General features: G+C 26.2%; 2 protein-coding genes and 1 long non-coding RNA gene across 7 annotated transcripts; 1 reads left to right on the top strand and 2 right to left on the bottom strand.

Moving 5' to 3' along the window:
* Positions 1-4345: 4345 nt before the first annotated feature.
* Positions 4346-6142, bottom strand: LOC149894579 (uncharacterized). The gene has a single exon (XM_090067897.1). The coding sequence runs from the start codon at positions 5494-5496 to the stop codon at positions 4879-4881; it is 618 nt and encodes a 205-aa protein (XP_089924023.1). The 5' UTR covers positions 5497-6142; the 3' UTR covers positions 4346-4878.
* A 2953-nt stretch (positions 6143-9095) lies between these two features.
* Positions 9096-11536, top strand: LOC149894578 (uncharacterized). 5 transcript variants are annotated; one of them, XR_016452012.1, is made up of 6 exons: positions 9099-9616; positions 9866-10030; positions 10207-10455; positions 10635-10712; positions 10942-11244; positions 11371-11536. XR_016452012.1 is itself a non-coding variant. In XM_090085896.1 (5 exons), exons 1-5 carry the CDS (start codon positions 9541-9543, stop codon positions 11389-11391), a joined length of 756 nt encoding a protein of 251 aa, XP_089942022.1. In that variant the 5' UTR covers positions 9096-9540; the 3' UTR covers positions 11392-11536. The 5 variants fall into 5 exon arrangements, 3 of the variants coding, with proteins under 3 accessions (XP_089942022.1, XP_089942039.1, XP_089942034.1); XR_016452014.1 differs by having other exon boundaries at positions 9100-9616; positions 10671-10712; XM_090085896.1 differs by lacking the exon at positions 10635-10712 and having other exon boundaries at positions 9096-9616; positions 10207-10397.
* Positions 11537-11864: 328 nt separating this feature from the next.
* LOC149894577 (uncharacterized) lies at positions 11865-12337 on the bottom strand. The gene is made up of 2 exons (XR_016449791.1): positions 12200-12337; positions 11865-12062 (listed from the first exon to the last, which is right to left on the bottom strand). It is a non-coding gene; the product is annotated as an uncharacterized LOC149894577 (long non-coding RNA).
* Between the last annotated feature and the right edge of the window lie 636 nt (positions 12338-12973).

The following is a 12973-nucleotide window of genomic DNA, read 5'->3' as shown; positions in this document are numbered from 1 at the left end:
AATAGAACTTAAAGCTTACGGGATTAAAATTTTTGGGGCTTTCCAATATGGCGATTTTGGCGTCAAAAAATAAGAAGTTTTGCTCGGAGTTGCGCTATCCAGTTATTATAGAGATCAGTGCCTGAAACCATCAAAACTCTATAGCATCAGCAACTGAACCACTTAGCGTTTGAGCTGCAATTTTAACATTCATTTTATGCCTGTGAAAGTCAATGTGGTAATTGCCAAGTTTATTTGCAAACTTAAATTATTCTTCTTCTTGCAGTTTATGCAATGCTTCAATATGATCCCACTTAATATATCGATTTTGTTCATCAGCAATGATACCGATACAACACAAAGCGTTTCGAGCTAATTTAAGCATATGACAAGGATCAGGGATATAATATATAGGATGATCATATTTAGGATGGGGAAAACTACTATGTATCTCTATAATTTTACTTCCAAATGAACACACAAGATTCTTCATAGCATTAAAGATGGAAATAAGTCCATCACATGTTATACTCCAAACATTCAGGTTATGAGTAGCGCATAAATATAAAGCATTTTTAAATAAGCAACTTAAATCTGTTGAGGAAATTTTATCATAAAATATGTAGCCTATAGGACATTTCCAATGGCCTTTCAATCCGACAACCATAAAAACTAGTGCTTCTGTTGCTAATTTATCTTGGTCATATGCTAGAATATTTTTTCCAAAACTAGCAAAACCTTCATATGATCCAGTAACATTATCATACCGCAGAGCAGCCCTGATATGCATAGAATCAAATATTAATGCGCATTCTTTGTATGATGAGTCCTCAAAGGTCTTATTTTGTAAAAATTTGAAAACATCTCCAAAAAACCCAGGCGAACAATCTACAGATGATGTCCAGTTTGAAAGTGAGCTTACGGCAGGTAATAAGAATGTAGATTTAACAAGTTCATATGCTCTTGGGGAATAAAAGTGCAGTGTTAAGGCAAATTTTTTAACTTCATCAGAGTATCTATACCCCTTTTTTTTTTTTGCCTCTATTTTTTAATTCAGATTTCAAAAATTCTCTAGTCAACCCAGAGAAGTTGTTCTCAAGTAATTCTGCAACATCAATGGAAATAAATTTTTTTCTTCTCTAATTTTTGAATAACTTTGCTAAGTGAAGCAATTTTGTTATCTTTTCGTTTAAGCTTTTGTTTTAATATTTTAATCTTTTTTTTAAGTAATAGTTTTTTTGGAGAATTTTGTTCAAGTATTTTTTTTTTAATAGTATTTTTAATTTCAGGGTTAGGGTCAGGGTTAGGGTCAGGCTCTGTTACCTCTTTATTCGAGATAGAACAATATGTTTTTTTAATGTGTGATGTATCATCATTATATAGCTGATTTCGCTTGTTATTTTTGTTTAATAATAAATGGAAGTCAAATACTGAAGGCACAATATTTTTTTTCAGAACACGTTTCCCATTCTCTTGGCACTCAAAATCTTCTAACCTAAAATATTTACTGCAGATTCTACTACATTTACTAGGTGTAATTTGTAAACATTTAGCTGCCGTTGCCCATTTTTTACAAAGAATTTCATCATTTAAAGGGAATCTGTGAAAAGAAATTAAACTACTTTTATCAAATCTGCTTTTACAGTTGTAGACTGAGCAATTATTGACCATATTTATTATTCTAAATAAAAAAAGAGTATTATTTTTAAAAATATATCTTTCTTGTTTTATAAATTCATACACACACGCACACACATTATCCCAAACTTTATCATACAAAATATCATTTGAATATATATATATATATATATATATATATATATATATATATATATATATATATATATATATATATATATATATACATATATATATTTATATCAATCAATCAATCAATCAATATATATTTCGTGTTAAGGATGTTACAAAAAACACAGGTCATTGCAAATAGTAATTCACTAATAAAACGCAATGAACTAAATGATATAAATGATATATATATATATATATATATACATATATATATTTATATCAATCAATCAATCAATATATATATATTTCGTGTTAAGGATGTTACAAAAAAACACAGGTCATTGCAAATAGTAATTCACTAATAAAACGCAATGAACTAAATGATATAAAGAAAAGATAAGAGAAAAACATAAGAAATAAACTAATCACATAGTAAAAATAGAACTTTACAAAAATTTATAAGTAACACTTATAAAACAGACTTTTAAAAGAATTAAAATATAGGTCAAATAGTTATTATAATGTATTCACATATACATACATATATACGCATATACACAAATAAGAAATTATAAAATGTACATAAACATAAAGAAAAAGTTATAGAGGTTAAGAATAAAGTTAAGCGTAACTTTTTAGATAAAAATGATAGAGTGACTTTAAGAACAGATTCTTGGATCTAAGGATAAAATCTGTTTTTAGGGTGTACGGAAGGGTGTTCCAAGAAAGGATACACTGATATGTAATGGAATTTATTCCATGTTTAGTTGTCTGTTTTTGTGAGATGGTTAAGTTGTTAAAAGTGACTGATCTTAGGTTATGCCCACACGTTGTCCTACTGTTAAAGTAGTTACGAAATATGGAAGGAAGGAGACCGTGTTGTTGATCCCAGACAAATGAACAATTTAGAAACTGGATTAAATCATAGAAACGAAGAACTTTGGATGTAAGATACAGGATGTCAGTAGGGAAGTCTCTTGGACAGAAATGAATTATTCGTATTGCTCTATTTTGAAGCGAAACGATTTTAGACAGACGGACGGTTTTAGATTGTCCCCAAACTTGGCATGCATATTGTAAATGTGAACTAAAAATTGAGTGATATATAGATAGTAATGTTTCAAAATTAACGTAGTGTCGAATTTTTGCTAACATGCCGTTGGCACGGTTTAATTTGAGAGTAAGGTTATTTATATGTGTTTTAAATGAAAGTTTCTCATCTATCACAACACCAAGATAAGTTATGTAACTAGACAAAGGCAGCTCTTGGCCACTTTTTCTAAAGTTCAAGTATTTTGGAAGATGCTTGTTAGTTTTTTTAGAAAAGTTAGTATACTGCGTCTTAAATATTACTATTTCTGTTTTTTTAGTATTCAATGAGATTTTGTTTGCTCGGAGCCATTGAACAAGACTGGCCATATCCTCATTAATATATTTATTTAGTTTTTTGAGGGAGTTTGTCGTTAATGGAAGATTTGTATCATCAGCAAAATGATACGTGTTTGAATGTTTGATAGCAAAGATTAAGATCATTGATGTAAATAATAAAGAGAAGAGGACCTAATATGGATCCCTGAGGAATACCAATGCAAACACTTTTCAATGAAAACCCCACAGGCAAAGTTTCCATTATCAAGAGCAACTCTTATACTTTCTGTAATTTCGATAAGAGCGTGAGCTGTAGAATGCTTTTTACGAAAACCAAACTGGTGTTTATATAAACATTGATTTTGGTTTAGGAAGTCGTTTAATTTATTATGCATAACTTTTTCAAAAATTTTGCTTAAATTAGAAAGAAGAGAGATCGGACGATAGTTTGTGCAGTCAACTGTTGATCCTTTTTTGTGGACTGGAATAACTTGGGCCAGTTTGAAGACATCAGGAAATATTCCTTTGCAAAATGAATTATTTAAGATGATACTTAGTGGTTTGCATAGATTTTTTGACACCAGTTTAAAAAGTTTTGTTGGAAGGCTGTTCGGTCCAACACTCTTACCTTCAATGATAGTGGAATTTATATAGTCGAGGGTTTCCTCTTCAGTTATTGGTTGCACATAAAAAGAGTTGCTATTAGGATTAGTCAGATACTTTTGAAAGTTGAATTTAGACTTCGGAATTCCATTGGATAATTTTGAAGCAATCGTAGTAAAGAAATTGTTAAAATGATTAGAGATAGCTTTAGGATTAGTTTCGCATTTGTTGTTGATCAGTATGCTTGTTGGGGAGTAACTTTTATTTGGCTTTACATTTATCAACTCTTTTATGCCTTTCCACGTGTTTTTTATATTATTGATATTGTGACTGAAAAAGTTTGTGTAATATTCCTTTTTGCTAAACTTTATAAGATTGCTTATACTATTACGATATTGTTTAAATTTTACAAAAAGTAAATTTTTCTTTATACAGTCTTTTGATTTTAAATATTTTTTATGATTTTTTATTTTTAAATGTAACTGACTTGAGAATGCCTTTCGTTATCCAAGGTTTATTATCACTAGTTACTTGACCTTTTGTTAATTTTTTGTAAGGGGCATGTTTGTTCAAAATACAATAAAAAATTTCGATTAATTTTTTAAGGGAGTAATTGACATCATTTTCTTCTTTTATAAAGTCATCCCATTCAACATTTGAAATATCTTGGATAAATTCAGCTTTTTTAAAGTTTTTAAAGCACCTCCTAAAAATAGGTTCAGGTGAAGTTTGCGTTTTGGAATGCGGCATTATTATAAACTGAGCAAGATGATCAGATATTGAAGCTGTAAGATTGCCTGAGATTATATCAGAAGAATAAAAATTTTAAAAAATATTATCAATTACCGTTTAAGAATGAGTGGTTATGCGTGTAGGCTGTATAATAAAAGGAAAAAGAGAATTTGAAACCATTGATTCTAAAAAATGTGAAACTTCATTGGATGTATTGTATTTGAGCAAGTCAAAGTTGAAATCTCCCATTAACATAAACTTCTTTTTGTCTAAGCTAATTTTCTCAAGAAGAGAATTTAGGTAATGATCAACAAATTCAGATGGACACATTGTTGGATGACGATATTAACAACCAACTATTAAGTTGCTTTTTTTAGCATTTATTACTTCAATAAATATAGATTCAAGTTGTTTACTTTTAACCAGGATTAAGTCAGTTCTGACTTAAAAGTTTAAACTAGACTTAATATACATCAAAGCACCACCCTTTTTAGCTTTAGTTGGCGTGTGAACGGTTACATATCCGTCTAAATTAACATTAGTTATAGACACATTTTTATCATGCAGGTTAGATTCCGTTATTCCAATAATATCAGGCATATTATTAAAAGATGCTAATAGTATTTTAAAATCGTCAATATGATATGGTAGAGAAGATATATTTATATGAAGATAACTTACGGAATTTCGGGATAACTCATTGTACCTAGGAACATCTACGTATTTGCAGTTGATTGAAGTATAAGATGAGTCATTGAGGTCCCCAAAAAGGTTTTTCAAATTTGGATTTTTAGATGGATTTTTAACGATGTTAAATTTCAGTGACTTTCCTGCAAGTGTGGTAGATAACTCAAGATCAGAAATATTAGAGAAAGAAAGAAATGTTTTTGTACAGATTAGGCAGTACCAGGTATTTAAAGTTTTGATTTTTTCATATGTCAGTTTGTCAACTCGATTACATTTTCTGTGTATCCACTTGTCACATAGATCACATTGGATAGCTGATTGATTTTTAGCTACAGCTTTAAAGCATATACCACAAGATTGTTTCACTACCATCATTAAAAGTTAAAGAAAAAAGATGGTTAAAAAAAAATAAATAAATAATAATAAAATAAATGATAATAAATAAATTTAAAAAAAAAAAAAAAAAAAAAAAGTGAAAAAATCTAAGTGAGTTGCATAAAAAGAAAATCAAGAAAAAAAAGTATATGTATAATATGTATATATAAGTATATTATCTAAGAAGGAATTTATTAATCTAAGTTTATATAAGAAAATATAACTTTAACAAGAATATAATCTTTAGATAAAAAAACTTTTCATACTTCTTTTTCATTGACAGCAGTTGTATTTCTTCTTGATTTTAACAGTTTTTTGTGTGTTTTCTTGTTTTGGCTTATCTGATTTTTAATATGAAAGTGGTATTGATATTTACTTTTCCTTCCTCTTCTAATTTTTAAACTTACAGTCAACTTTATCTTTTGATTTTCAATAGAAATATTTTTTCCGGTATCTGAGATTTTCACGGAAACTTTTTTAACCAAAAATTCTTTTTGAAATACTTTATTTACTTTTTACTTTTTCTTTTCTTTTCACAATCTTTTCTTTTATAATCTTTTTTGTCCAAACAATGTTCTACTTTTCAATTAAAGCTTAATCAGTTTTTATTAAGGTTTTTTATTTTTCTTCGCCGTTAAAAAAACACGTCCGCCATTTTATGCTAATTTATCATTTTTTAGATAAGATATATAAATGTATAATATACAGATAAAAATGTTATATATATATATATATATATATATATATATATATATATATATATATATATATATATATATATATATATATATATATATATTTAATTATAATTAAAAACGATAAAGAAAAAAACTTTTATTATGGAACTTTAAGTTTCATGCCTAACGGCAATCATCAGCCATATATTACAAAATTAAACGTTAAAATTACATATATAATTACGGTGGCGTGAGTTCTAATGACTCCATGGAAACAAAATCTTAAAAGTATAATGTGACGTAAACGTAAAGTGAACCAGGGGCCAATGCTATAAACAATTCGAAGTTTTTTTCGAGAAAAAAAATCTTTCGTAAAAACGCAATTTTTCACGTACGAAAAAAAGTTCGTAATCTCGAAGAATTTATCGCTGTTTGTATTTTTTTCGTCCATTGCTATAAAGCATAAAACGTAAACGTCACTAAAATTCACGAACTTTTTTTATCCGTAATATATAGTAGTAATATAATAGTAATTTTTATTGTAACTTTTATTTATTAGGCCTACTTAATGAATTTAATTAGTCATTAAGTATGCTGTGCTATCTATTCTATTTTTATGAATATTTTTAAATTCTAGTATTTGGTGTTTAAAAAATCTGTGTAAAATTAAAGTAGAAACATGAGTTTAATTTTTTCGGATGAAGACTTAGATTTCGAAGTTGCAGAAAATGAGCTTCGCCACCGATTGCCTCGAGAGGTTGGTGTTTAAAACATTACTTAAAATTACTATATATATATATTTTTTTAATGATTTTTTATCGAACAAAATCAGAAATCATACTAAATAGGCGCAGAAATTATATTTTTGTTTTGTTTTTCAATATCATTTTAGTTTAATGTTCGCTTTTTTAACGAAGATGTTTCTGACAACGTTTTTCGAGAGCAGTATCGAGTACCAAGAGCTGTATTAGATTTTTTAGAAACTAGGCTTAAAGATGATTTGCAACATTATACTAAGCAATTTGCAACATTATACTAAGCATTTCTTCATTTTATTGGCACAAATGTTTTTTTTCATGTTCTCAGAGACTGTCATGGAATCTTTACCAACACAATTTATAGTATTATACAGTGTAGGAGAAGCTATTTTCAATGTTAGTGTATTAAGTTAATAAAACTATTGGAAGTATATATATATTTACATGAATGTAAAATCTTTATTTAGAAATATGATTGATTACATACTTATATTATGTTAATATATACTATATATTACATCATACTTATACTATAACATTTGTAAATATATATATATATATATATATATATATATATATATATATATATATATATATATATATATATATATATATATGTATATATATATATATATATATATATATATATATATATATATATATAAATATATATATACTTCCAATAGTTTTATTAACTTAATACACTAACATTGAAAATAGCTTCTCCTACACTGTATAATACTATAAATTGTGTTGGTAAAGATTCCATGACAGTCTCTGAGAACATGATATATATATATATATATATATATATATATATATATATATATATATATATATATATATATATATCATGTATATATATATATATACATGATATATATATATATATATATATATATATATATATATATATATATATATATATATATATATATATATATATATATATATATATATATCATGTTCTCAGAGACTGTCATGGAATCTTTACCAACATATGATATATATATATATATATATATATATATATCATATATATATATATATATATATATATATCATATATATATATATATATATATATATATATATATATATATATATATATATATATATATATATATATATATATATATACATATATACATACATACATATATATACATATATATAAAATATAATGTAGCAATACATATTTTTATTTAAATAGTTTGCTAATTAAAACATACTAAGCTTCCCAAGAAGAACCTCTTTGTTTTCTCTTATTTATATTGCTAGTAACATTTTAAGTTCTTTAGACAGCATTTTATTTGTTGTGTATTTGTGTATTATTTTGTTGTGTATTTGTGTATTATATGGCATATTTATCGACTATTTATACTTTTCTTTCGTCAAACACTATGAAAAATTTGTTTAACCAAAATTACTATCGAAAACCTAACAAGGAAAAACAACAAGGAACTGAATATCGATTAAATGCAGATTTTAAGTAATTAGTTTATTATGGAGTTACCAAAATCCTTTTCAGTTTTATCTATAAAATATCTACATAAAAACACAAACAAAGAATGTTCAATGATTTTGAAGCGCTAACGTTGTTCCAGCAATGGCCGCCAAAAATCACGAAGAAAATATCTAAAATTGAGATCAAAAATCTATCTGAAGTTTTTTTTCGAAAAAACGCATTTTTTATCTGAAAAGGCGATTCCCTTGTTCGTTTATAGCATTGGATTTAAAAACGAAGTTTTTATCTTAAAAACGGAATTTTTTGAATGTTTATAGCAATGGACTTTTTTTTTCTTCGCTTTTTACGGTAAAAACTTCGTGTTTTACGGAAAAAACTTCGTTTTTTATGTTTATAGCATTGGCCCCCGGGGCCAATGCTATAAACATAAAAAACGAAGTTTTTTCATTGCTATAAACATTCTGAAAACTCCGTTTTTAAGATAAAAACTTCGCTATTAAATCCAATGCTATAAACGAGCAAGGGAATCGCCTTTTCAGATAAAAAATGCATTTTTTCGAAAAAAAACTTCAGGGGCCAATGCTATAAACATAAAAAACGAGGTTTTTTCCGTAAAACACGGAGTTTTTACCGTAAAAAGCGAAGAAAAAAAAAGTCCATTGCTATAAACATTCAAAAAATTCCGTTTTTAAGATAAAAACTTCGTTTTTAAATCCAATGCTATAAACGAACAAGGGAATCGCCTTTTCAGATAAAAAATGCGTTTTTTCGAAAAAAAACTTCAGATAGATTTTTGATCTCAATTTTAGATATTTTCTTCGTGATTTTTGGCGGCCATTGCTGGAACAACGTTAGCGCTTCAAAATCATTGAACATTCTTTGTTTGTGTTTTTATGTAGATATTTTATAGATAAAACTGAAAAGGATTTTGGTAACTCCATAATAAACTAATTACTTAAAATCTGCATTTAATCGATTATTCAGTTCCTTGTTGTTTTTCCTTGTTAGGTTTTCGATAGTAATTTTGGTTAAACAAATTTTTCATAATGTTTGACTAAAGAAAAGTATAAATAGTCAACAAATATGCCATATAATACACAAATACACAACAAAATAATACACAAATACACAACAAAATAAAATGCTGTCTAAAGAACTTAAAATGATACTAGCAATAAAGATTAGAGAAAACAAAGAGGTTCTTCTTGGGAAGCTTGGTATGTTTTAATTAGCAAACTATTTAAATAAAAATATGTATAATTGCATTATATTTTATATATATATATATATATATATATATATATATATATATATATATATATATATATATATATATATATATATAGGTAAGCTTTTTTAGGTATGATTCCTATTATAAAATAATATATTATTATAGAATATTTAGTATTTTACTATATAAGACTATATTATACTATATATTGATTATTTATTTCATCTACTTTTAGGTCCATCTATTACTATGAGGCATAGAAATAGAATTTGGGAAGACATAATGTCACATTTAAATAGTTTAGGGGCAAAAATTGAAGATATCAACCAGCTACGTAGTAGAGAGTGGGATTATTTGCGAAGAGCTACAATGCAAAATTTTGCTAAGAGTCTAAAAACAGGTATAGTTTTGTTATATATATATATATATATATATATATATATATATATATATATATATATATATATATATATATATATATATATATATATATATATATATATATATATAATTAAATATTTTTGTATATATATATTATATATACAAATATATATATATATAATTTTTTTTTTTAAGGTGCTGCAGGGAGACAACTAACAGAATTAGATAATGTTGTTTTAGACATTATTAACAGGAAGTCAATAAATGTATCTGGAATCGATGTTCCTGATTTTAATATCTCTTTTTGTACAACAGATGATGCATTGTCATCCACTCCCAACCAACTTTCCACTCCCACTGCCACCCTTTCTTCATCAAGTAAAGAAGTAAACTTTACTTTGAAACAATCTTCTGATACAGCTTCTTTTATTTCGTCTATGTCTGGTATATTTTTCTTTGTTGGTTAAGACTAGTTGTGTTATAAAATACATATATATATATATATATATATATATATATATATATATATATATATATATATATATATATATATATATATATATATATATATATTTCTATTTCTATTTCTATAGTTTATAGAGTTAATTGATTGTTTATATTAGATGCAAGATTTGATTGTATGTCCTCCCCTAATTTAGACAATACCACTCTTGTTAGTGACAGTTGTCAGATACTTCAAGGTAATGCAATTTATAAATTAATTTTTTTTAAATCTCAGTTGTTTAATTTAGTTAATTGTAGGTTTTAGACTTATAATTATATAACAGACAACATCAATTTGTGCTTAATTTTTACACAACTAGTATTTCCAAAACCATTAAAAACTTCTTATTTTTAAAGGAATCTAAACCACTTTTCTTATTATTTTAGTTAACTGATCTTGTTTTGACACCTAGAATTAAATTTTAGATTCAATTCAAAATAAACCATCAAGGGGGGGCATTAAAAAAATTAAAAAGAAAACAAGCTAGAGAAAGTCTCCTGGTAGATGGAAGTTTTAAAAAATTGAAAGTAAGTGTTTTACGGTTAGAAAAAGAAAGATTAAAAAAAGAACAAGAATTAAGAGTAAAACTTCTGAAATTGGACGTTGCTCTCAGACAACAGCAAATTCGAAAAGAAAAGGCTTTAACAATATATTACACAACAGCAACAAAGCTAATGAATGAGAAATTGCAACCTTCAAACCAGCAACATTTTGTAAATACAGAAATGGTATTTTAAAATTAATTTGTAATAATATTTAGTATGACTTTATCATTAACAAATTTTTTGTATTTAGTATAACTTGTAGCTTGTATTTAGTATAACTTTATCATTAACAAATTTTTTTTGTTTTAGGAGGAAATTCTTGAGCATTAAGAGAAGAGCTACATCATAATTTTATGTTAAATTTCGAAAAATGTTGTATAACTATATTTAAACATTCACCTTGAAGGTATTTAACTGTAAAGCCATGACCAATTACATTTTTTAGTAACAATAAAAATATAACTTCAACCTGAAATTGTTCTTGTTATTTCATTTTTTTTATCACCATTACCTTACAGTAATAAGTTCTGTAAAACTTCACACAAACATTAAGACCAATGCTGTTGCGATGTGAAATAGATACAAGCATCACAACTATATATAACTATATATAAGGTATTGCATTGGCTAGTGGTTGATTTTAAAATTTAAACAAAACAATATCTTTCATATTTTAAATTTATTTTGTAATCTAGTTTAATATTAATACGATCATATCTTAATTTTATGCTATTAAGCATTTTTTACCTTTTTAAAATACTCTTAATAAGAATTGCTCCTAACAACAAAAGCTAACAAATCTCCTAATTTTTTTTTAAGCGTGTTCTATAAAAAAACAAAATACACATACTATATAAAAACAGATATAAACATATATTTTTATGGTCTAATATTTCATCTTTAAGCCTAGTTTCTAAAAAATCTAATACAGCTCTTGGGACTCGATACTGCTCTCGAAAAACGTTGTCAGAAACATCTTCGTTAAAAAAGCGACCATTAAACTAAAATGATATTGAAAAACAAAACAAAAATATAATTTCTGCGCCTATTTAGTATGATTTCTGATTTTGTTCGATAAGAAATCATTAAAAATATATATATATATATAGTAATTTTAAGTAATGTTTTAAACACCAACCTCTCGAGGCAATCGGTGGCGAAGCTCATTTTCTGCAACTTCGAAATCTAAGTCTTCATCCGAAAAAATTAAATTCATGTTTCTACTTTAATTTTACACAGATTTTTTAAACACCAAATACTAGAATTTAAAAATATTCATAAAAATAGAATAGACAGCACAGCATACTTAATGACTAATTAAATTCATTAAGTAGGCCTAATAAATAAGTTACAATAAAAATTACTATTATATTACTACTATATATTACGGATAAAAAAAGTTCGTGAATTTCAGTGACGTTTACGTTTTATGCTTTATAGCAATGGGCGAAAAAAATACAAACAGCGATAAATTCTTCGAGATTACGAACTTTTTTTCGTACGTGAAAAATTGCGTTTTTACGAAAGATTTTTTTTCTCGAAAAAAACTTCGAATTGTTTATAGCATTGGCCCCAGGATCAATCTTCGGTATCAAATGAGGAAATAAGGAACTTATTCTTATGCCTGCACTTCGAGACGTTTGTTCATCAAAATTTGAAACTTCTCGTTCAAACAAAGGTTACAAACTCTTGATGCTGGGTTGTATGGTTTGCAGTTTTTAATAATTTCCCATCTGATAAAAGGTGTGAAGTTTTTTTCTTTTAATTTCCATACCTCCTTTGATAGCTCTGTATCGTTCTTGTACCTAACTGATTTAAAGGATTTTAAGTGGTTAGCATACCGAGCTTTGAAAGATGTTTCGCTAAGTCCTATATACACTTTTTCTTTATATTCCGGATTGTTCGAATATAC

The sequence above is a fragment of the Hydra viridissima genome, unplaced genomic scaffold (assembly GCF_058129835.1).
Source record: "Hydra viridissima isolate aposymbiotic clone 2 unplaced genomic scaffold, HvirCarnegie_v1 scaffold_1, whole genome shotgun sequence".
Lineage (NCBI taxonomy): Eukaryota > Metazoa > Cnidaria > Hydrozoa > Anthoathecata > Hydridae > Hydra > Hydra viridissima.
This window is presented reverse-complemented; position numbering and strand designations above follow the sequence as displayed.